Source organism: Poecilia reticulata, linkage group LG22, assembly GCF_000633615.1.
Source record: "Poecilia reticulata strain Guanapo linkage group LG22, Guppy_female_1.0+MT, whole genome shotgun sequence".
NCBI lineage: Eukaryota > Metazoa > Chordata > Actinopteri > Cyprinodontiformes > Poeciliidae > Poecilia > Poecilia reticulata.
In genome coordinates, this window is record NC_024352.1 from 18,143,496 (window position 1) to 18,166,934 (window position 23,439).

The 23,439-nt window shown below is 38.1% G+C and overlaps 2 protein-coding genes across 3 annotated transcripts in view; one reads left to right on the forward strand and one right to left on the reverse strand.

Moving 5' to 3' along the window:
- Nucleotides 1-1,586: 1,586 nt before the first annotated feature.
- brms1la (BRMS1 like transcriptional repressor a) lies at nucleotides 1,587-8,278 on the reverse strand. 2 transcript variants are annotated; one of them, XM_008399826.1, is made up of 9 exons: nucleotides 8,150-8,278; nucleotides 6,617-6,785; nucleotides 3,018-3,108; nucleotides 2,795-2,922; nucleotides 2,623-2,702; nucleotides 2,446-2,542; nucleotides 2,271-2,360; nucleotides 2,124-2,188; nucleotides 1,587-2,032 (listed from the first exon to the last, which is right to left on the reverse strand). In XM_008399826.1, exons 2-9 carry the CDS (start codon nucleotides 6,753-6,755, stop codon nucleotides 1,913-1,915), a joined length of 810 nt encoding a protein of 269 aa, XP_008398048.1. In that variant the 5' UTR covers nucleotides 6,756-6,785; nucleotides 8,150-8,278; the 3' UTR covers nucleotides 1,587-1,912. The 2 variants fall into 2 exon arrangements, with proteins under 2 accessions (XP_008398048.1, XP_008398049.1); XM_008399827.2 differs by lacking the exons at nucleotides 6,617-6,785; nucleotides 8,150-8,278 and adding an exon at nucleotides 3,324-3,425.
- A 278-nt stretch (nucleotides 8,279-8,556) lies between these two features.
- Nucleotides 8,557-23,439, forward strand: part of ralgapa1 (Ral GTPase activating protein catalytic subunit alpha 1) — a 66,792-nt gene continuing 51,909 nt past the window's right edge. The window contains exons 1-18 of the mRNA XM_008399828.2: nucleotides 8,557-8,974; nucleotides 12,658-12,768; nucleotides 12,873-12,922; nucleotides 13,456-13,513; nucleotides 13,713-13,756; nucleotides 13,878-14,055; nucleotides 14,153-14,268; nucleotides 14,568-14,706; nucleotides 14,799-15,007; nucleotides 16,061-16,375; nucleotides 16,941-17,120; nucleotides 17,217-17,288; nucleotides 17,384-17,532; nucleotides 17,940-18,063; nucleotides 18,204-18,350; nucleotides 18,431-18,521; nucleotides 19,144-19,305; nucleotides 19,843-19,992. Coding sequence (XP_008398050.1) covers nucleotides 8,869-8,974; nucleotides 12,658-12,768; nucleotides 12,873-12,922; nucleotides 13,456-13,513; nucleotides 13,713-13,756; nucleotides 13,878-14,055; nucleotides 14,153-14,268; nucleotides 14,568-14,706; nucleotides 14,799-15,007; nucleotides 16,061-16,375; nucleotides 16,941-17,120; nucleotides 17,217-17,288; nucleotides 17,384-17,532; nucleotides 17,940-18,063; nucleotides 18,204-18,350; nucleotides 18,431-18,521; nucleotides 19,144-19,305; nucleotides 19,843-19,992 — 2,401 coding nt within the window. The 5' untranslated portion in view covers nucleotides 8,557-8,868. The remainder of the gene's footprint in view (nucleotides 8,975-12,657; nucleotides 12,769-12,872; nucleotides 12,923-13,455; nucleotides 13,514-13,712; nucleotides 13,757-13,877; nucleotides 14,056-14,152; nucleotides 14,269-14,567; nucleotides 14,707-14,798; nucleotides 15,008-16,060; nucleotides 16,376-16,940; nucleotides 17,121-17,216; nucleotides 17,289-17,383; nucleotides 17,533-17,939; nucleotides 18,064-18,203; nucleotides 18,351-18,430; nucleotides 18,522-19,143; nucleotides 19,306-19,842; nucleotides 19,993-23,439) is intronic.

Below are 23,439 nucleotides of genomic sequence, written 5' to 3' on the forward strand. Positions count from 1 at the left end.
TTATGTAAAGTTTGTTCATCCGCAGAACATTTCAATGTAATTTTCAAATTTTGTGTACATGAAATGTTTTTGATATTTAAAAACCTTCAATTTATTAATAGGCCTTTTAAGTATGTTTATTTTGATTGTCTTTTAAAACCCTTTGCATAATTCAAACCCAGTTTCGGAAAGGTTTGTACGCTGTAAATGGATACATAAATATTTCAATGAAAGTACAGATGTCGGGTGTCTTCACAAAATTTGTGCACATTTGAAACTATTCCAGGACCATATAAATTGGAATATAATTCAAAAAATTTATTTTAGTATTTTTCTAATTGTGAAACTTAAGCATTTATTTCCAGAATTTTTCAGTTAATGTCTATTATTGCTTAGAGTCCATTCTTAAGCTGCATCCAAACTTAAGGATGGAAAGTTGAGGAAAGATAACACATTCAGAAGACCAAACGAAAGGAAATGCAAGTATAAACATAATAGTCCTAAAACAATGCATTTTCCTCAGTGTATTAATGAGAAAAATGTACTTGATATTCTAATCGATTGGAAACACCTAATTTTGGGGGGAAAAAAATGCTCAAGAAAATTACCTTTTAAAGTAAGGCAGTGTTATGGTAAATTCATGCCAAACCAATACGCAAAGGCTGATGGCCTGCATCATATCAGATGTAAATGTTTGAAATATTTCAGCCTGTCGGAGTTCTGCAGGAGCCTACCAACAACAGGTTAAAAGCAGTATAGAGCACACTGTGCTCTAAAGCTCTCAGCAATTCCCGGCTCCTGTTTAATATTCTGTAAGCACATTCTGAGCTCTAATGTGGAAAACGTTAATATTTAATTCTTATGGGTGACTTAATGACCTATGAAAATCCAGGGCTTGGCACCCTTGGTGTAGTAGGACTGAGCTGATCCGATGTGTTTTACTGCAATCCTGAGTTTTCACAGACACGGAATAAACTTACAAAACCTTTTATTTGTAAAACCATCAACAGGAGAGACAACTGCACCTGACATGAACCAATCTGCTAAAAAAAAAGACCTTAAACAAAATAAAAATTAAACAAAATGGTCTTTCTTGCTGATCAGATGGAAACTTGAAGGGTGTCCAAAAAAAAAAAAAAAGGGAACATTTCTAATATGAAAATATTGGTAAAAGCAAAAAGAGGTAGGAGGCAACATTCTGCACTGCAATATGCTCTGAAGCACTTAAAAAAAAAACAAAAAAAAAAAAAACATGGTTTAATTCTAATATTCCCTTGTAAACTAAAAGCTTTTTGAAGAGAATTATATGCAACATGGGTCATATGATCAAGATAAAAAAAAAGATAGAAAAGCTTCCTAGCTAAGCCAGAGAACATTAATAATTCTCCAATCTGTAGACCAAAAATGTTTTTAACTCTTCACTTTATATGTAAAAAGACAATGGTATCCTCATCTAAAATCAGTTTTCTAGAAAAGTTCTGCAATTTGAGGCCGTTTAAAATTCCAAACCAAGTGGATGCACAGTCAAGACATAAATTAACACTGTAACCATTTACTCATTATCCTCTTATGAAGGAGTTTCTTAGAAAAGAACCGACTCATGTAGCTTGAGTGGGAGAACCATTTGTGCCGCTTTAACTGTGAAGAAGTTTAAACCAACTCTACAACCTGCTTAGTGATTGCTTCGAGTTTCATGTTTACAAAAAAATCATGCAAATGAAAGTTTAAAAAGATCAATCTGTAAAAGCCTGAGTCTAAACCAAAGCAGCCACATTTGTCTGAAAGGATAACTAATGTTGGAGATTTTCTATTGTGCAGAAAAACCCTGCATGACTGGCAGCTTAAAATATGAAGATTTAATCGCCACCTGATTTTGGGGAGTAGAAACGTTCATATTAGCGTCTTGCTTGTACGCTGAAGTCCTTATGCGCTTTTAAACATGCGTATGGGCTTCCCAGCAGTTGACAATCTGCTTATTTTTGTCAGATCGGAAGGGGAACAAGCAGCTGTCCGCGTCAACCTTCACTCTGGGAGGGCCCAAGGTAGCAACAGACTGCAATGCAAATGAAAAAAGGTGTTGGGTGAAAAAAATGCATAAAAACACTTTGTAGTGAAGAAATGGACAGGCAATCTTCAATGTGCACCTTTCTGATAGCTGTCCAGTCCTCTAGGATGTCCAAGTCTGGCAGCATATAGACAATATATGGACGTGAACAGGGTTAAGGACACATTCAATTGCTAAAGTTTTTAGGAGATATACAATTCCTAGATGCTGCGACATAAAAGGATATCAGAAACCACAGAAGGTCGCCTCCTCTTCTTATCTGGACTTAAAGCATCTTGCCTTTTCTTCCTCCCAGACAGCTCATCATTCCACAGCTCTGAGCAAAGACAAGATGACTCAGAGGCATTGCGAGAAGCACCAAAGGCTTTGCAGCACCACACACACTGCAGTCACCGCGCTACCTGATGTGATGTCGATGCTGTGTCTGTCCTCCTCCAGTCTACTGATTTTCTCCTCCAGCTCGCTCTGCACTGTATCAAACAGCAGCAGTTTCTCACTCTGCTCACACACAAAAGTTATGAATTAAAACAAAGTTCAGCTGTCCAGGAGAACCTTAGTGGTTAACCAGTGTTTCTAACCTCCCAGTGTTGGCGCGCAGCCTGGATTTCACAGTCGTACTTGTTCCTCACAGAATCCAGACACAGCTCTCGGTAAATGCCTGTCAGAGAAAAATAAAAATAAAAATGCAGGCTGAGAGACTGAACACTGTGAAGGGAGGACTAGAAGGATTTGTAAACCAGCTGAAGTTACCTGCCACTTTAGTGCGGACCTGCATGTTCTCCAGCAGTACCGCCAGAGGATCCAGGTATTCTGCTGCCCGTCCGGCCTCGACCTCCTCCAGCTTGCAGTTCACCTGGCTGAGTCGCTCTCGATACAACCTGCACATCAAGCACGGACGTAACTCGCCGTTATGACACCGAGCACACTGAAGAGAGAGAATTAAAAAAAAATTAAAAATAAAAATCGGCCTTACTGGTCCTTCAGTCTGTTAAATTGCTTCTCCAGGTTGGACATTTCATCCAGGCACTCCAGTCTCCTCCGTTCACAGTCTTCCTCATCCATTTCTGGGAAATTCAAAAACATTCCTCTTGAAGAAGTTTTCATACCCTTTGAACATTTTGACATTAAAACCATAAATTTTGGTGCCTATTACTGAGATTCGCTCTAATACACCCAACCCAAACTAGCAAATAATTGTAAAGTGAAAGGAAAGAGATGCAAGGTTTCAAAAAAATTATGAATAAAATATAAAATGTATGGAACGCATTTTTAGTCAGACCTGTTAAGTTGTGGAATCTCTAGTTCAGGGGTATCAAACTCCAGGAAAGTCCTGCAGTTTTTAGATGTGTAAAAAAACTGAACTTGTGTATATAAGGTCTCCAGAGCCTTGCTAATTACCTAATTATTCTGTTCAGATGTGGTGCAGCAGAGGCACATCTAAAGGTTGCAGGGCAGTGGCCCTCCAGGACTGGAGTTTGACACCTGTGCTCAACTTGATGTAATTACAGCTCCGGTCCTCGGGCCCCCCATGCTCTGCATGCTTTTTTTAGGTGTTTCCCTTCTGCCACACACCTGGATTGTATCTGTGGGTGATTAACAGGCTTCTGCAGCACTTGATGGCTATGCAATGAGAATTGGGCTTGTAATGGAAAAAATTATTAAAAATAGACTAGTATATTATTTAAATAGTAAAGGATATATGTCAAAATATCAAAGTGGTTTTCGAAAAGGGAGGAGTACTAACGATCCAACGCTAAGTTTAGAGCATGGCATTAGAAGAGCACAAGTAAATAAAGAAAGTGTAGTTGCAGTATTTTTTGATATAGAAAAGGCATACGACATGATGTGGGTGGAGGGATTATTAATTAAATTATACAAGTTGGGTATTAAAGGGAGAATATTTAAATGGATTAAAGACTTTTTAACAAATAGAAAAATACAAGTTAGAATAGGAGAAGTTATCTCAGAAAAAGATATAATAGAAAATGGAACTCCACAGGGGAGTATTATAAGTCCATTACTGTTTTCAATTATGATAAATTACGTATTTAAAGATATTGGAAAAGACATGGGTTGTTCACTTTTTGCAGATGATGGAGCTGTTTGGAAAAGAGGGAAATACATTGATTTTATTGTTAAAAAAATTACAAGAGGTTATTATTGAAATAGAGAAATGGGCGTTGCAATGGGGATTTAAGTTCTCAGCTGATAAAACGAAAGTAATAATATTTACTCAGAAAAAAATAAACAAGGAAATAAAATTGAAATTATATAATCAAGAGTTAGAGCAGGTAAAGTGTATAACATTTTTAGGGCTATGGTTTGATGAAAAATTTAAATGGCATATACATATTCAAAAAGTTGTTGATAAATGTAAGAAAATTTTGAATATTTTGAGATGTTTGGCTGGCAGTGACTGGTGAGCAGATAGGCAATCACTAAAACATATTTACACAGGTGTGATAAGATCCAACATAGACTTTGGTTGTTTAGTTTACGGTTCAGCAGCTAAAACACATCTGGTTAAATTAGACATTATCCAACATCAGGCACTAAGATTATGTACTGGAGCATTTAAAACCACACCAACAGCAGTATTAGAAATAGAAATGGGAGAAGTGCCGTTAGTTTTAAGAAGAACAAAATTAGAAATTAATTATTGGTTAAATTTGCAAGCAAATAACGTTGATCTTCCAACTCTGGAAATTTTAAAGCCATGTTGGGAAAAAGAAAAGAAAGAAATGAGTTTTGGATGGACAATTGAAAATTAAATACATTTTTTTTAAATGAATAGTTTAGAAATTAGTCAATATCAATTATACCTCCCTCGATTCTACCAGAAGCAAGAGTAGATATGTCAATAATGGAAAAGAAACAAAATAAATCATACATTGTAGATAGCTATTCAGTGCAATTATATTTAAATAATTATTATCAATATGTTCAAATTTATACTAATGCATCAAAAATAACTGGGGAAATAGGAATAGCGTTTGTAGTACCAGAATTCAATATAAAAATAGGAAAACGAATTACAGATGGATTTACGCAGGAGAAATGCTGGCAATATTATTAGCTTAACAATGGGTAGAAGACGTAAAACCATTAAAAACAATAATATGTTCAGATTCAAGCTCTGCATTATTAAGTTTAAAATATAAAGAAACAGATAGTAGGATGGACATTTTATTAGAAATATATCATACATTATTCAGAATACAAAACATGGGTTTGATAGTTATATTTGTGTGGGTTCCAGCACATATTGGAGTTGAAGGAATCGAGAGAGCAGATAAAATGGCAAAGAGGGCAATTAAAAATCCTATTAGTTTTACAGTTAAAATAAGTAAATCGAAGGAAAGAGTATTGTTAAAGAGAAACTGATGAAAGTATGGCAAAAAAGGTGGGATGAAGATAAAACAGGAAGATGGTTTTATAAAATTCAGAAGATTGTAGGAGAAAGAAGAAATGGAAGAAGAAATAGAAAGGAGGAAAGAGTGATAACAAGGTTAAGATTTCGATTTCTAAAGAAAACTAAATTATTTCATAGAATTTAATTATAGTAAGTGTGTTAGTGAATGAAGGCATAATATACAAAGTTGTGCACAAGTATGTATGTGTTTTTATGTGTGAATGTGTGAGTGTATGTTTAGGTAGAATTTATGGTAGAATATATGTATATATAGATGAGGATAAATATTTATGCCATCACGAACCACACTCCATACCAATAAGTGGCGGTGATGCTACTATCAGTTTGTTGCCAACCGCCATAAAACCGACAAGAAGAAGAAGAATGGGGCTTGTAATTATTGCAATCAGATGGAAACAGTGGAGCATGTCTTGTTAGAATGTGATAAATACTCAGAGGAACGTCAGCTTTGAAAGACATTACTAAGCAGAAAGAACATAGGACTGTCTATGATTAATCTTTTAGGAAATAAATCAAATTATGTTAAAAATCTCTTGTTTAGGTTTTTAAATGACACTGGGTTAATTAATCGTATTTAGAATATGTGTATGCAAGTGTGTGTATGCCGGTGTACGCTCATGCATTCATACATGTATTTTATGAGTGTGTTGAGATGTGAATTTGCACATCTCAACACACACATTATTGAGGTATGTTAAATTCCCTCTGAGATCACTGATGACCACACTCCAGTCTGGTAGGTGGCGGTAAATGCACCTTAAGTTGGTTGCCAGCCGCCAATAAATTCAAAAGAAGAAGAAGAAGATGATGGTTATGCAATTTATTTGTATCAGCTGTTCTGGAATAGAGGCACATCTAAAACATACAGAGTAGGGGACCTGAGGACTGGAATTGAGAAGCATTTCCAGGCCTCATAGAGAAGCTGAATGTACCAGCTTCCCTATAGAGACGGTTGCAGGTTTTGTCATTTCTTGTTTCCAGACTTTCTCAATTTCATTCAGATTGGAAGGAGAACAATATTACATGCAATTTCAAAATGTGAGAAAGTTTAAGAGGTATGATTTATTTATTTATTTTTAACAAATAATGGATTATGCACATCGTAAAAAAAACAGTAACCAACTTCTGAGTTTCCTCACCAGAAGTGTCTCCATCCTCAGAGACAGAAGAGGAGTCAGATTCCTCCTCGTCTGAGCTGGAAGCTTCATGCTCCTGTTCTTCTACCTCCATCTCCTCTGCTATACTCTCCTTCTTCTCTCGGTCGCGGTGCACCGGCATCGCACCAACTCCAATTTAGACTCTAAAACGCTGTGAAACAGAGATGCGATTAACCCTCCTGTTATGTTCGTTTCTGAGGTACAGCAATAATGTCTGTGGGTCAATTTGACCCGGGGAGTGTTTAGCCATGCTATAGTGTCAGAAACCAAAAAATTCCTCCAAAACATTTTTGTATCTGATTATTAACTCCAATACTAACCATTTCAATCAATATTTGTGCAATGATGTTTTTTTTTTTTATTTCTCACAAATAAAGGATTAATGATGACAACTTACTCATTTGGACATAAAAAATGGAATTTACATTTTTTATGTCCACTGATAAAAACCTACACACAAAAAAAAACAATAATTTCCTTGAAATTGATCTTTTGTGAAAAAATATATATATATATTTTGATTTTTCTTTCAATGGGTGATCTTTATAATTGATCTTGAGACACGTATACTGTTCAGGGTCAAATTGACCCGCTGATTAAAATCAAGACAAATGAGTCTTGTAGACAGTATTTATGTTTCCCCCCACTTCTGCTGAATATTCACTCAGTGTGGGTGGAGTTTGCCCACGGGAATAGAAAAGGTTCCCGTCAAAAGTTGTCTGAACACCTGCTTTCTCGCAGTTTCCTAGTGAAGTAAAGAGAATAGTGAGAAAGTGGGTTTGTGTGTGCGCACGTGTGCATGTATGTGTGGTGAAATATGGTTCATAGCTGCAAGGAAACATATAGAATTGGGATTTAAAAAAATCTTTTTTATCCTTCAACTTGACTGTCAAATTGACCCGAACAGTTTCTATGTAATATGTAGACGCAGAGGATGGTGTAAATGTGTAAAATGAATACATGTTCAATGTATATGTAGAGTGCACCTATTAAGACAAATAGAAAAAGTTTCATGCAACTATTTGGGGAAAAAAAAACCCAACAACTTTAAAACGGGTTAATTTGACCAGCAACATAACAGGACGGTTAAGCGATTAATTGAAAAATAAATAAATAAAAATATGGGTGTGAGTTTTTAAACATGATTGTATTTTTACATTTATGTAAGACAATAGAAAAGCTTCAATTAACACGCTTGTACATTAAAGAATATGATTAAATAGAAACATTTACGATTTATTATTTTCCCAAATTCTTCTTATATTCTGTTTACACCACATGTGTATCTGAGGGGGGAAAATAATCAGTAATTACATTCAATTGATATACTTATTAGTTAAAATGTAAGCAAACGTAGCTCAATATGTGACTGGTCTTTTGTATTTTATTAATAATTCAACTTTACAAACAAATAATGTTAGCACTTCGTTAGCATGTTAGCAAACCAGTGAGTTAACAATCATGATAACATCACAAATTCGCAAAATAAGTAAATATGTTTGAATCGCAACTTACATAGTTTTTGAGAAAGGCGATAATTACGAGAACCCTTTCAAATTATTAAAAAAACTATAAAAATTTTAAAATAGATTTTCTTTGCGCACAACTTGTGTCCCTGCCATGCTAAAAACAAATCTCAGCAATGGGTTTTCATGGGAACTGTAGTTTATTTCGATGCTAAGACTAACTAATGAAGGACCTAAAATAATGGGCTTTGAACTGCATTACCCAGAAGTCCCTCTAAGGGGGAAAATTCCTTCATAATGTTTAAAAAGGCGTTAAAAACTTTATTTGTTGTTGACTTTTTAGTTTTTAAAATACGTAAAAATTTGTGCAGCATATATTACAACCACTTTAATTAAAGTTTGAAAACCGTTGACTTGTATTTATTTTGATTTTTTTCTTATATCACTCACTTTGTTTCCGCCATGACAGCCACCGTCGTACGAGCCGCCGCTGACCAGAGTGGAAGAAGGGAGGTGCGGTTTAGAGATGGATGCGTCGCCCCGCTACGTCTTGCACATTCGCCTTTAATTTGAGCAGAATGGGGGAGATTTTTCTGCTGGATATTTTCAGCTCTGTAGCAGAGAACTGGTGTTAATGAACCGGGAGCGACGAGGTTCTTGTGACGGTTAAAGATTAACGTCTGAGTTTGTTTCTGCGGCTCAGCTAGCCCCCTCAGCTTCTGTTCCTCACCGTCGTGGTTTTTTGTTGTTGTATCTCCTGCCTCGGGAATGTTTTCCAAAAAGCCTCATGGAGACGTTAAAAAATCAACACAGAAAGTGTTGGACCCGAAGAAGGACGTGTTGACGAGACTCAAGCATCTCAGAATTGTCATAGGTGAGTTAAAGATCCACAGTAAGCAGCTACGAGGTTAGCTTGTGTTTCCCTGCCTGTGTACACACATACTTTGTGCATGTCAGGCCAATCTCTAGCATCTGTAAGTTGCGCTCTGTGGGAGTAAATGCACAACTAATTATTTTTAAGGCTTCGTTGATTTATTACTGTTGTTTTCAAACATAAAGAAAGCCATTATATTTCAAACATTAGTTAATCTTGGAAATTACTATTTTCACACAATATTTTTTTTTTACCGTGTTACAAATTGAAAATATATTTTGCATGGTGCTTTAGGTGTAAGAAGCCTAGCTGTGTAGAGTTCATTATTCAGACTGATAGTAAATTAGGCGTTTTTATGACGCTCTTGGTTATTGTTTATGTTTTTGGAAAGTGGAGTTTGGAAGATGTAGGTTTAATTTGGTGGTTTGATTATGTTTTTTTTTTTCCTATGCCAATCACAATCATGAATAAGTTGTGAGAAGTTCTGTAAAGCATTTTTAAGTAAGTGAAAAAATTGCAGAGAAAAAGTTTAAGAAAATCTTTACAGTAATGTTTATGTAGCATAATGTTAAATTTTGTTGTTGTTTTTTAACTTAATATAAGTTCCATTTACAGAATAAAAGCATTTTTCCTCTACTTTTAATATGACGCATATCCTGTAAAATTCAACTGATAAGCCAATCTTCTAAAGTAAAAAATTATGAGCAAAGTAAAGCTACAATTAGCTTGATGCATTGGTCTGTACACACTTTGTTGAAGCATTTTTTGATTAATTTGCAGCATTCAGTCTTTAGTTTTCATCTGTTATCAATTACGGTTAACACAGAATCATTGCAGTGTTTTTTGTGTGTGTTTTTTTCTGACAATTGTTTGTATTCTGTTGTGCATGGGGTTTAGGAATACAGCTGTAATGTGAAATATTTTTATTCCAGAGAAAGCAACCAGACTGAGCAAAGTCGACCAAATCTTGTGGGAGAAATTTTGTCAAGTTCTCGTAACCAAATGGGAACATTTCATACTAACCGAACAGAACCAATATTCCTTAGAAAACATGGCTGTGTTTCATAAATTATGTCAGTTTTGCTGTGTTGTGTGTCCTGCCGGCTGAAATGCAGACACTGCGATGCCACATGTTGTCAGTCAGGTTGTGGTAATTTCTTCACGGGTGTGCCTGCGTTTCTGCACAGGAACCTGAAGAGTGACAAGTGCTGAGTGGGTTTTCTCCATGCTTTAGCACACAAACAATTTGTGATGTGTCGGAGAAAAGAGGCGATGACCCGATATTTTACCTGCTGGAGCTGTGAGTGCTCGGGCAAGCTTGGGTCTCACTAATGGCTCATGCCGGATGGGGAAATAGCCTCTAGAATTTCCTCTCTGTGTCCAGTACCGTAGCGGAACTTCCTCTGTTTTTGTCTTTGTGAGAGAGGGGTGTGCCCCCTTTCTGTGCTCTGTAGGGAACTCAAAATTATGATAACAACCATAAAGACCAGCAAAACAGGCCTGCACCAAGACAGTTTTAACCATAATAGTTCTGGTTTGGGTGATGAAAGAGCTCTAGATTTGGTGCAATTGCTAGTTTAGATATTCTTGTTGTTATACACTTAAGGAAGGTTTTATAGACTTTCAGTCTAATCTAATGTGGCTCATTTCTAAAATATTTAAACTATGTTCTATACAGAAAAATAAAGAAAAGGCCGTATGCAGGATCTTGTTCATTCAGTCATGATCTGTATCTCAGACGAGGGATTAATCATTGGTTGTGCAGTCAATTAGATGCTTTACTTGACTGAAGTCTCCCTCTCTACGTTTTTAACATCTGTCAAACATTTGTATTAGTTTACAGCAGTTTTAGCTTATTTTCTTTTAAAGATATTAATAAAAATTTATGAGTCAACCTCATACTGCCCAACTCAAGCGGAAATGGTGTCAGTAGTTTGTGCTGCAATGGTTTGTGGCACCAACATTTTAGAGATTATGACTTAAAACGGTCACCCAGAGGTTTAGTTCATAATTTCTTGAAAATGATGGTGGGACAAAGCAACATATTTGCAACTCAAACCAGCACACATGGAGCACAAAGCTTGAGCATGTGAGACTTTACTGTAGATGAAGTCTCAGCAATATAATCCATCTTCTATAGGTGCTTATTTGGACTTGGTTAAGGAGATTTGGTCCTGTGGGTGAGAGGTGGTGTACATCCTGGGCAACACACACGTCCGTTGTCTCTGTTTCAAACATCTGCATTTTTGTTCCTTACAGTTACTTTAAACACCAATATTAATAACAAAGCAAATCTTGGGTTCCCTCTTGTTTCCTTTATAAATCCGTGGGGAAGGAAATGCAATCAAATCAAGCACCTCCATTTCTAAGGTTTATTTGGTCAGCAAAGTCTTTTATGTAATATATAACAGACAATAAACAAATCTTAATGTCTGTTTCACTTGACTTTTTAAGCCTTGGGTTCCACCCTATTATTAGCAATCAAAATCTAAAACAGATTAAGAGTCAGCTGCACAGTGTTGATAAAAGTTTTGCTTGAATGTGTGTGTCAGAGAAGATAAACCTCCCAGGCAAGACCTTACAAGGGCAGGCTCTCTGACACTGATGTGAGTTTGACTTTCAGTTGTCGTATAAGGAGGAATCCAAAATGTGTCTCTGCAGAGACACGGGAATGTTAATAAAATGTTATAGAGTCAGCATTGTGTGACTGTGAAGAATAATAAGGGGCAAAAAAAAAAAAGAAACACAAATCCAAGTGAGAGAAAAAGCAAACGCGGAACGTCATGACATGAGGTAAATTTGCAGAAGTCAGATTAAACACCGAGTTCATGTTTCTCAGAACTACTTCCTGATCAGAAATGTGTAATCTTTAACAAAGAGTCTTATTAATTTTTTACCGCTGATGCATTTAAACATAGTCTTCAACTGTGGAATGCAGATAAACAAAGAAGATTGACTGACATGCATTACTTAAATATGTTGAAAAAGTCTTCCCCTTTATTCTGTAATATTCCTCTTATTTGTGTTTGTTTTTTTCTCAAGAGATGTCTCTTGGAGTGGAAAATGGATAATCTGAGGTTATAGAAAAGTTACGTGCAGTTGAATGTCATACAATTAGAAAAGTTTACTCCAGAGTGTCGGGAAGTAACCCTCCGACTGCTTATTGAACTTGATATTCAGTAGGAGCGATGTGCTTCCATCCTGGAGCGCTGATGGGTTCATGGGAGGCTGATTGCTCAGGCTGGTTGTCAGAGGGAAAACAGTGGAATGTTCCCCTGGGTCGGGGGTTGAATCTCTGCCTTAAGAGTTCAGATATGTTGAGTGTCTAGTTCAGGAGTGATTGCAGGAGATGAATTAACCGACCAACAATTTGTCTGTGGTAAAGGAACATCCCGAAGAAGCTTAATGCAGAGTTATGTTTAGGCGTCATCATATCAAATCTCAAACTTCAACGCCTGACGCAGCGCTGTTAAGTTCGACGTATGAAGTTGTAAATAGTGGGCCGCAACTGCAAACAGAGTAATTGGTCGACAGCTATTAGTTGCACTCCCCAAATGAATGTGTAAGGGGTATTGTTTTCTGCACTGGCAAGATTGTAAAAACAAATCGGCATGGCCTCTGTGAGTCGTTCCTTCACGCGTTTCCCAGATAAATCCGAGCCTCGTTCTGTTTCTTCCTCACAGAAAATTCCGAGGCTCCAGATCTGAAGCAGTTCTTCGATATGTACTATTCCCATATCTACTATGTCTTCTTTGAAAACTTTGTCACCATCGAGGTCAGCCTCAAGCAAAAAGGTAAAGTTTTCCCATTAATAAACGGCCAAAGACGTTATCCATCATCTTCCTTCTTTTTTTTTTGTGATTGTTTTTGTCTTTTAATACGACTCCGTGATTTACAGGTCATAAGTCTCAGAGGGAGGAGCTGGACTCAATCCTCTTCATCTTTGAGGTAAAGTCCAGAAAGTGATCATGTATTATTTCACTCTGGGTAAAGAAATGGCCTAATGTGTCTGTGAATTTTATCAGCAGATAAAACTGTCTTTGTTTTTTTTTGTTTGCTTTTTTTTGCTGAAGAGAAATTAATAAAATACAGATCATTTAAAAATTTGTGACATACAAAGAACTGGTGGCTTGTTAGATTTGTGGCTCTTTTATTTCATGATCAGTGTATTTAAAGTCTGCAATCAGATTTGTTCATTTCTAAAGTTCTGGAAAATAATGAGCATTCTGCTGATTGATATTGTCTTTATGATATTTAACTATATTATTGCAATGTCATATTTTCCAAATAAATTGTACTCCTTTTACAGAGGAAAGAATAATGAGTTAAAAATCACAGAATAAAAATAAAATAAAACGTTAAGTTTATTTTACATGGCCACCTAATTTTCACCCTAAAATTTTGCTAAAATATTGGAAAAGTCTGAACATTTTAATTTAAATCTCCCTCAAACCAACCTGTTGTATATTTTTGTCTTTTAGAAAATCCTTCAACTTCTGCCAGAGAGAATCCAGAGTCGGTGGCAGTTCCACAGCATAGGTACGGTTTCCTTACTCCTCCTAACACAATTCACTGCCAAAGATTTTTTTTTCTGTCAAGACTTGTTTCAGTCACATTTTCCTAACAATTTAGACAACAAGCAAGTGCTTTTTAAGCAGCTTTCTTGTTTAAACTCATAGTAAAATCAACCAGATAGCTGAGTAAACTAATGAAGTTGTGGCTCATATTTTTCTCCCAGGACTAATTCTTAAGAAGCTGCTTCACACTGGAAACTCTCTGAAGGTAATGTAACACAAAAAGATGTTGAACATCTCGATTCCCTGATGATAGATTAACTATTGTTGATTTGAATTTTTCCCTCTTTTTTTTTTACTTTTATTTTATTCTTTAATCCACCTCTTAGATCCGTCGGGAAGGCGTGCGGCTGTTTTTGCTGTGGATGCAGGCGCTGCAAAGCAACGCTGAGAGCGAGCAGCTGTGCATGTTTGCATGTCTGATTCCGGGTTTTCCCGCTCCTCTCTTACGTGGGACCCCACGCACCCTGGACACTCTGATCAACCCGCCACTGAGTCTGACTGAGAGTTCGTACAACTAAAGCACCCACTCATACAGACTGTGGTTTGTTTCCCGTTGGATCACTGAACGCAGCTTTAATATTCCTGCGTTTCATTTCTGCAGCTCAAGTGACCCCAGAAGAAATCACGCCACTGGTCGCTCCACAGTCTGGCGATAAGAACCAGGACGACCTCACTGCCTTTTTCCTGGAAGCTCTGCTTAAATACATGGTAAACCAGGTATTATCCATTTTCTTACTAACATATTTAATGAAACCACGATGTAATAATGCTGCCATGCTTTACTAATATCACTAATGGTAAACACGGGATAAATGCGGCTGGTGTTGCTGATTTAAAGGCATATTGCACCCCCTGCTTGTAATTTCTTTGCTTGCTGCTTTCACCCACATCTGTGCAAACATTCACACACTGATAAGATTCACAATGGTGCTTCTCTCTGCTTGTTCCTATTTTGTGCGGCCTAATTTCTCGTTATAATACAGGGTTTTTTTTTTGTTTGTGTCTGTATCGACCAGGCGAAGTCTCTGGAGTGGCGGTGTAAAGACAACCATGAACGTGGCTTCAGCTTCCTCTTTGGCCACTTCAGGAAGTTTTACCTTCCTCACATATTTCCCAACTTCGCTATGGAAACAAGCCTTTACAACCCCATCTTGGGTCAGTGCTCTTACTGCAGGAAGAATCCCATGAATTACATTGGAAACAGGAGATTTGTGTGTTTTGCTGAAGTGCATTTGATGTTTCTTTAGATGTACCTCCGATGCGTCCTAAGCCCTATTACAGTGTGGTGCGCAGAGAGCAGGACGGTGGTGAAACCGTGTACTGCACCAAAGAGAGCTTCCTTCAGGCCAGAGTCATCTTTATCCGCTGGCTTGTTTCCTTCTGGTTGGAACCGCGACCCAACACCCAAACCCAGATCCCAGGAACAGAGGGCGAGAGCGTCCCAAAGAACATACAGGTACTGTCCTCTAAATACGGGGTTTATTAATGATTTTTTTTAAAAAAGAATCATCTTAATTTATTGTGTATTTTTTTTTAAAATCCACAGAGAATCTCAATCAGAACTTAACCATTAGTCATTTTCACTTTGACCACACAAGTTTGTTGCCATCCAATTTGATTTGTTTCCTGGAACAGACCAAGCTCTTAAGTATAATGCTGCCTTCACATAGGAAGCTTTAAACACAATTATTATGAATGCTGCTTGACTGCAGAGCGGGGCTGTGCTGTGCCAAGTGCAGCGGCCTGCCCATCATGCCACCCTGTGCCTTGTAGCACTCTGTGACCTCATCTGGGTTGCTCAAATCAGAAACACCCTGGCACATGTCAACATAGACTGAGATGGAGGAGGAGCTAACAATGTGTTAGTATCTGAACTTTGCACATAAAACAAAAGAAATATATTGTGCAGTCCCAAAAAAAGCTGTTATTTGAAACTATACCTAACAATTTCAGAGTTAAAGGTGACTTTCTCTCCTGCTTTTGACTCCATCCTTTTGACTCTGTGAAAGCAGCCTAATGCATGCTTTTTTGGTAGAGTTGAGGCTGGGACTTTTGGACGACCATAATGTTGGCATTAGCGTGGTTTATCCAGTCCAAAACCAGTTTTTATCTCTGTTTGGGATCATTGTCCTGTTAGAAATCCAATTGCATCCAAATTTCAACCATCTAGATGCTGATTGGAGAATAAATTGAAGAATGGAGAGGCCTCTTTCATCATCATTCCATCCAGTTTGGCAAGGCAAACTGCCACGAGGTCTAGCAGAAACTTGAAGTCTAGCAGAAACCGTGTTAGACTCGTGGTTTCTGTATTCTTTGGTTGTAAAGCCTCATCCTGTCTCCTTTTAAAGAGATCTCAAAAGATCAATCTATATTTTTTCTTATTTTAAAACTCTCTATCTGGTAGCATTTCCAAGTCAAGCACAGAGGTGGTTGCTTGATTTCTAAGACTTTGGCTTCTATAGTCATTGTGCAACGCAGTCTTCTAACTGTTATTAATCGTCTATCTCAGCGAGCAGCTGCTGGATTGGCTGCTCGCTCAGCAGGCAGCTCAGACGACGGCGGCGGAGGAGGGAGTCGGTCCGAGAGCCACCTAGAAAGCAGCGGCAGCTCGTTGGGGCCGACGGGAAGCAGCATCGGCGGTCCGGTGGGTACAGGAGAGCCGGAGCAGAGCCACTCCAACACTTCCACGCTGACGGAGAGAGAGCCCAGCTCCTCCTCCCTGTGCTCCATGGACGAAGAGCAGCTGACAGACATGGAGGTGGTGAGGAGAGTGCTGACCAACTCCAGGACCAACGTCAACTTCATTATTGAGATCTTCAGACAGGTGAAGGAAAATAAATATTAGCGATCAGTTTAACTTTTTTGATATCTGGTCAGTTACAGTTTTAAATTAGGAGGGATGGTGATTTGGATTTGTTTTCTATTTATTTAACTTGTGCTATTTTTATTGTGCAAGTTAAAGAAAGGGAACCTAAGCCATGTTGGATAGCGGCTTCTTAGATCCAGAGCAAAAAGTCGGGTGCCTGCATCAGAAGAGAAAATATTCAGAGTGTAATGGTCGCGCCAGAGGAAAAAGTTACATTGTGATCTGCATATTTTGTGTAATTTCAGAAGCAAGCATTACACATGGAGCACATTTCCGCAAAATGTTACTTTTTTGTTACATTAGGCCTGGTTCCACACACTAATACTGTTTCTCAGTAAATGGCAATACCAATGTCACACTGTGTGTAAGGATATGTGCAGGGAATTAATACAACATTTGTATAATTTACTTGTGGGAGGTTAATTATTATCTTTTTTTTTTTTGCGTGGGGGGGACAGTTGAAATTATTAATAGAAATGTATGGATGGAAATGACTTAATCTGCTTTCTCTCCTCCTACTCAGGGATTTCTTCTTCCCATGTGTGAGGCAGCTGCGATGCGAAAAGTTGTTCGTGTTTATCAAGAGTGGATCTCCATGGAGGACAAGCCAGTGTTTATGAAAGAGCCAGAGGAAGGTCCGTATCCCATTCCTGCTGCTGGCAGTCTGGATGCAGGCTCTCAGCTGAGAGACAAAGAGGCTGAGGTGGGAATTTCTTCAGAAACAAAAGTTTAATCGGTCAAAATATTCATAATTATAAGTAGCAGTTGAATAACGAATTTATGTTCTGCATTTTTTCAGGGAATCAACAAAGAGATTGACAGCGAATTGCTGGAGTACAGTGTTCATGCTGGAGATCAAACGACATTACAGGCAGGAGCTTACAACACTTTGCTCTGGTGTACACTCGAGATGATTCTATCTTGTTCTTCTTTCTCATTTTATAAGACCCTTTGTGTTTTCTCCAGGTCTTCATCACCCACTCTGCCAACGTTTTCCTGCTGGAACCTGCCAATGACATCAAAATCCTTTTGGAGGAGCATGTTGACATGTGCAAACGGGTCCTGAACATCTACCGCAGCCTAGTTATGCACGAAACTATGGACCAGAAAACATGGTAAAAGAAAACATACCCAGAACAGGCCAACAAATATGTCAGTATGTCACTATTTTCAGTTTTCTACTACTGTCACAGATATACGTTTTTTTTTTAAGTTAAAATTTTTTTTTTTTTAATATATATATATATATATATATATATATTTGGAAACATGCTTTTGACTTATTGTAGTAACACATCATATGGTGTTTATAATTTTTTTTATTAAAAAATCAAATAAAGATACTTAGCTACACTTTTCCCTATAGATTAGAATGCTATTTATTTTGGCAAACACAGAGAATTCCTTCTATTGATATATTAAAACAAACAAAAAAAAAAGCTTAATCATATCTCCTTGTGTCCAATTAAACAACTATTCTGATTTTAAAAAACAAAATAAATATTCCTGTACTTGTTTGTAGGGAGCAGATCTTACTGGTTCTGCTGAGGGTGACAGAATCTGTGATGAAAAGGCCTCCATCCATCATGCCTCAAGGGAAGAAGATCAATACGCTGTCCGGCAGGCTGGCTGGGCCCATCTTTCAGGTACACAGCTGACATTAATATTTGGTTTCTATGTTCTTATTCCAAAAGAACATTTAGTTTATTTAGTAACTAATTATTATATAAGCAGATTTATATTTATATATATTTTTTCTTTTTTTCACTCTGCTTTTTCTTTGCAGACTTTAATAGTTGCCTGGATTAAGGGCAACTTGAACGTGTACATCAGCAGAGAACTTTGGGATGATCTCCTCTGTGTGCTTTCCTCTCTGACCTGCTGGGAGGAGCTGGTTACTGAGTGGTCACTCACCATGGAGACCCTCACCAAGGTATTAAAGCTTTCTTACCTTAATGTTGCCTGCATTCTTGCTTCTATATAAACAAAATGGATGGCGTCTCTGTTTCCTAGGTTTTGGCCAGGAACCTGTACAGCGTGGATCTAAATGAGCTGCCTCTGGACAAACTCAGCGAACAAAAGCAGAAGAAGATTAAAGGAAAAGGTTACTGGACATGGTTTGCTTTGAGAAGTACTTTATAGCGGCCCCAACTGTGACTATGAGAATAGTTTGTTATATTATTACCCCTAACGTGAACAGCCAAGGAGTAGTGCAGGCACTTTATCTGCATTCTGCGTCAAGGCAGTAAAGTGCCTTGTGAAAGTCATTTTCAGCCACAAACATCAATGTATTTTATCTGATAGACCAAAAATGTCGTAAAGTGAAATCTGAAGCGTTCCCCAAGCATAATGCTGCCACTGCCATGTGTTACCATGGTGGGTTTGGGATGAGGGTGGACCTCCATACAGTCTAAATTATTTTCAAGCCTCTAACAGGGTTTTCTTCAGGGATTGCTCAGCAACCAGATCCATCTGAGGAGCTTCTTTTGAGAAAATCATTCCCACAGCAGAATGCTGTGGGAATGATTCGTGTTTTACTGTGGGGACGGCATGTTCAGGGCGACGTGACGGAATTGTGTTTACAATAAATTTTGAATTCATATATCCCTTTCCTCCATTTCGCAACTATGAACTGGTCTGAGGTTGTAAATTTGCAAGACACAGGAAATATGTAACACTACAATCACTAGCTGCTCCTAAATGACTGTTATTTGTTCGTCCTCCAGTCGGTACGGAGGGCCAGCGGCAGGCCGTGGATCGGTCCTTCTCTAAAGGTTGGAGCAGAGACCAGCCGGGTCAGGCAGCCGCCATGCGCCAGCGGAGCGCCACCACAGCCGGCTCACCAGGCATCGAAAAGGCAAGGAGTATCGTGCGCCAGAAGACTGTAGGTCAGTATCATCTTTGCTTGAATTCCTTTCTTCTTATTTTATATTCTATAACTCATTAATTTAAGGCAGAGTTGCTCATGCTAACCAGCTCTTGTCTGTAATATTTCTTCCCCCATGCCTGCAAATTTGCTTTAATTTTCGTGTTGAGGTGTGATTCAGGAACTTGAGTGATCCTGTTTTGCGAAGCTTCCAGCAGCCTGTCACTGTTTCCTTGTATTTTCTACAGAGCTAATCCTGAATCAGAGCTCCTCCACCTTCAATGTTTGTCTTTCAATCTACCCACAAAACGTTTTCTCTCCTTTCTGACGTGTTTTATAGATATCTTCAAATCTTCCTCTCCTCTCAATCTCTAACCAGTATTCAACCTTAACTTCCCCTTTCTGTTCTTTCTTTCTGCTCTTTATTTTCCAAATCACTTTTTGGTTTTCATCCTTATGTCTGCCTGTTTCCACTCACCTCTCTTCCTTACTCCTCACTACAACAATACTCTTCTTTTTCTTTCCTCCGTTTTCTCGATTTCTCTTCCAACTTCTTCAGCCCTGCGTAGCTGTTCTACGGGGGACTCTCTACTGTCCTCAGCCTTTATTCGCAGTGCTAAGAGTGCTCCTGCTCTGGCTCCGCCTCTTCCTGTCCTCCTCCACCACCACCACCACCCTTTTCTACCCCCTCTTGCCGACCATCTGGCAGGTACACTCTTTTTGCACTACCTGTCTTCCTGCTGCCTGGAAGCCATAGAATCCTGCACGTCTAACTGCCTCTATTAAGTTTGTTTGTTGGTAGTTTGCATGCTTTTCAACAGTAATTCATCCTGTTCTTCAGTTTAAGCCAACCTTGAACACTGATTGGCACTGAAGCAGGAAATTTGATGCTACAGAAAGGCATTTTGACAGTCAGCATTCACTGTGTCTGATATACATCTGCACGCATAGAACTGGACCTACCTGTTGTCCTGTATCCTTACTCTTAACTTTCATTTTTCATAATACGTCCTGCTTGAACTCCTGCTTGTCCATTAAATCCCATGCCTGTGTTCTTTTTCTTCAAATGTTTGCTTGTCTGTCTTTCTTGTTTAACTTTCACCGCTTGTGATATGTGTAATTTATTTTAATGCAGTTATTTCTTGCAGATCCTTCATATCAGAGTCCTCTAATTTTCTCTGCTTGATGCTTGTACATGCATGCCGTTTGTTTTCTTATGTGAGTTACAACCGTCAGTGCATTTTATGTAAAATAGAGAGGCACATATTGGAGATTTGTGGCTTATTTCTGATTTTGAAAATAATTATTCTTTCTCATTAAGTACTATGTGTTCAGAATATTTTTGTTTACTTTGTAAATAAATTGAAAGTTTAGAAGTCTTTATAAGTGGCTATAACAATATAAAATACTTTTTAATAAAAAAAAAACGCAGCTAGAAGTTTTAAAGGTGTCTCTTTGCGGGATGGGCACTGTGGTAAGATCCTCCAGGTTATTGAACATAGGAGTCATTACATTAAACCCAACTAAAAACAATTACAGCATATCTGGGTTACTCTTATAAGATAACAGTTCACTTACTTTTTATATTATGTCATTCTTTGCATATTCAAATTTCACATCTTTGTTTCTTAAGATGTGACTTTCAGAGATTTTACACCTGCTAAAATTAAACTTTTGGGTAACACTTTATTTGAAGGGGGGTGAATAAGACTGTAATGACACTGTCATAAACATGACATAACACCTGCAGGGCTTAAAGAGCTCTGGCTGGGGGCCGGATTTCTGGCTTTTGACCAAACTGTCCGCCTCAACTAAACTGTAGTCTCCGGGCTTAAAGAGCTCCATCTACGAATATGTCTGCCAATCAGAGTTCTAGCTCCCGTGTTCTTGACCAATGACTGTAAAACGGTTTGTAGAAAAGAAGCGCATGCGTTCGGTTCGGCGGTTAAATCAAATGCAATATGAAAGAAGATGGAGTTAGTCTGACCCGGTAAAGAAACACGTTTACTTGAGAAAGGAATTAAAAACAAGTGGCCCTGGGCATGGCTAGAGGAAAGAGGACAAGACGGGAAGTTGGCTTCCCGTCCAGCACCCCCTTTTTATAAAAGGGGGTGCTGGACCCCCTTTTTATAAAAGGGGGTGCTGGGATTCCTTTGGGGGGGGCGTTTGGTCGAAGGTAAACTTTACACCTTACAATCACAGCAATACTAGTATAGACTTTGAGCAACTTGCTAAAACTGTATTTCGTAGCGTTCATTTTATAGGGTTAACACCGGAGCCGTAAGTGGTCCGGTATAAAACGGGGGTGATGGAACAACGGTACCACAGAACTTTTAAATTTCAACAATCAGAATACCGAAATTGTTTCCGTTGTTTTAAAAGATTTATGTCAGTCTGCCTTTTCCCCATCGATACGGTTCCCGACCACCCTGCACCATACGGGGTAAAAAAAAACAAAAAACCGAGGCACACATTGCGCAAAACTCTGAAACAGGAGAAGCGGGACATAAAATGGAGTGACAAACTAGATGTGAATTATGGCATTAAAATGGAGAACCCGACGCTAAACGGTGAAAAATCAAAACATGATGTGAAACACATGACAATTAGGTGGCGCAGCAGGTAATGAGTGAAGATTACTGATGGTCAATAAACGATAAAATAAATCTAGCAACAGGAAAGAAACTAAAGTGGACATAGCAATAAACCAGGAGAGGATAATATTAATCAAAGGAAACTAAATGGAAATCAATGAAGAACAAAATGCAAGAATAAACTAAGAAACTAAAGTAAATACAGAGGAATAAACTGGTATGGCAAGACCTTTCGAGCAATAATTAATACAGAGGACTGTATGGCAAGAATAAACAGACACTATTTCCAGATAAAAGGTACAATATATTGTTGAAGTGCCATGAGTTTAAGACCATATCTAGTACTGAGAATAAATATATCTTACAGACCATAACAGTTAAAAACTGATCACTTATTTATGTTTTTAATTAGATTTGATATATTTATTTCTTCAATATTATTTTTCATGTCAGTGTTAATGTCATGAGGCTGATGACTCCATGACACTTTCAATTTGACTCATTAGGATTTGATTAAGAACCAGATTTGTTCTTTGTAATTTCTGCCCGGTAAAACTATTAATCTATAAATTAATAGACAGGTCTATCCATCTATCCATCCATCCATTTTCTTACACCCTTGTCCCTTAGTGGGGTCGGGAGGGTTGCTCATGCCCATCTTCAGCTAACGTTCCGATCGAAAGGCGGGGTTCACGCTAGACAGGTCGCCAGTATGTCACAGGGCAACACAGAGACACACAGGACAAACAACCATGCACACACACACACCTAGGGAGAATTTAGAGAGACCAATTAACCTGACAGTCATGTTTTAGACTGTGGGAGGAAACCTGAGTACCCRGAGAAAACCCACGCATGCACAGGGAAAACATGCAAACTCCATGCAGAAAGACCGGGGCTGGGAATCGAACCCAGAACCTTCTTGCTGCAAGGCAACAGTTCTACCAACTGCCCCACTGTGCAGCCCTAGACAGGTCTATATAAAGATATAATCCATGTTTCTGTCTCATATTTGTATGGCATTAAAAGGACCTGGAACTTTTGTTTTTCCACTGAAAGCGGTTTGCACAATAAATGCCATAAGGGTGAAATTTTATGGTTGATACTCTCATGTCCCATTCTCCTGAAGGCAGCACAGAGCTGCACCACCAGAAACCGACAGAAACACTGAAGAGAAGAAGAGCTATGATTAATGTAGTTACAGTTCTATCCATATTTTAATGTTGCAGAGCTCAGTCATTTTCCAAATATATCCAAGTTTAAACTGGCATGTTGAACATCATTTATCTGGTAATTTTGTGGAATATTTAACAAGTGAAAAATGGCAAAGAACAAGAATATTTTTTCCACTCTGACAGGCTGCTGTTAGGCCTACAAATTTTAAGCTGAATGTTCATAAAATTTTTCATAGACACCTGTGAAAATAATTTCTATTCACATTGCTTTTTTGTTCTCTGGGAAATTATCTTTATGATAAATACAGAAACAAGCATAAAAATCAAAACATCTACAATAGTGATAGTAATATTATTAATAAAATAATAGTCAGTGCAAAGTAGCCT

Coding starts and splice junctions, on each gene's coding strand:
- brms1la (XM_008399826.1), bottom strand. CDS start 6,755: ATGCCGGTGCACCGCGACCGAGAGAAGAAGGAGAGTATAGCAGAGGAG. Junction 2,703..2,794: donor GGTCCGCACTAAAGTGGCAG/GTAACTTCAGCT, acceptor TTTCTCTGACAG/GCATTTACCGAGAGCTGTGT. Junction 2,361..2,445: donor CAGCATCGACATCACATCAG/GTAGCGCGGTGA, acceptor GTCTTTGCTCAG/AGCTGTGGAATGATGAGCTG.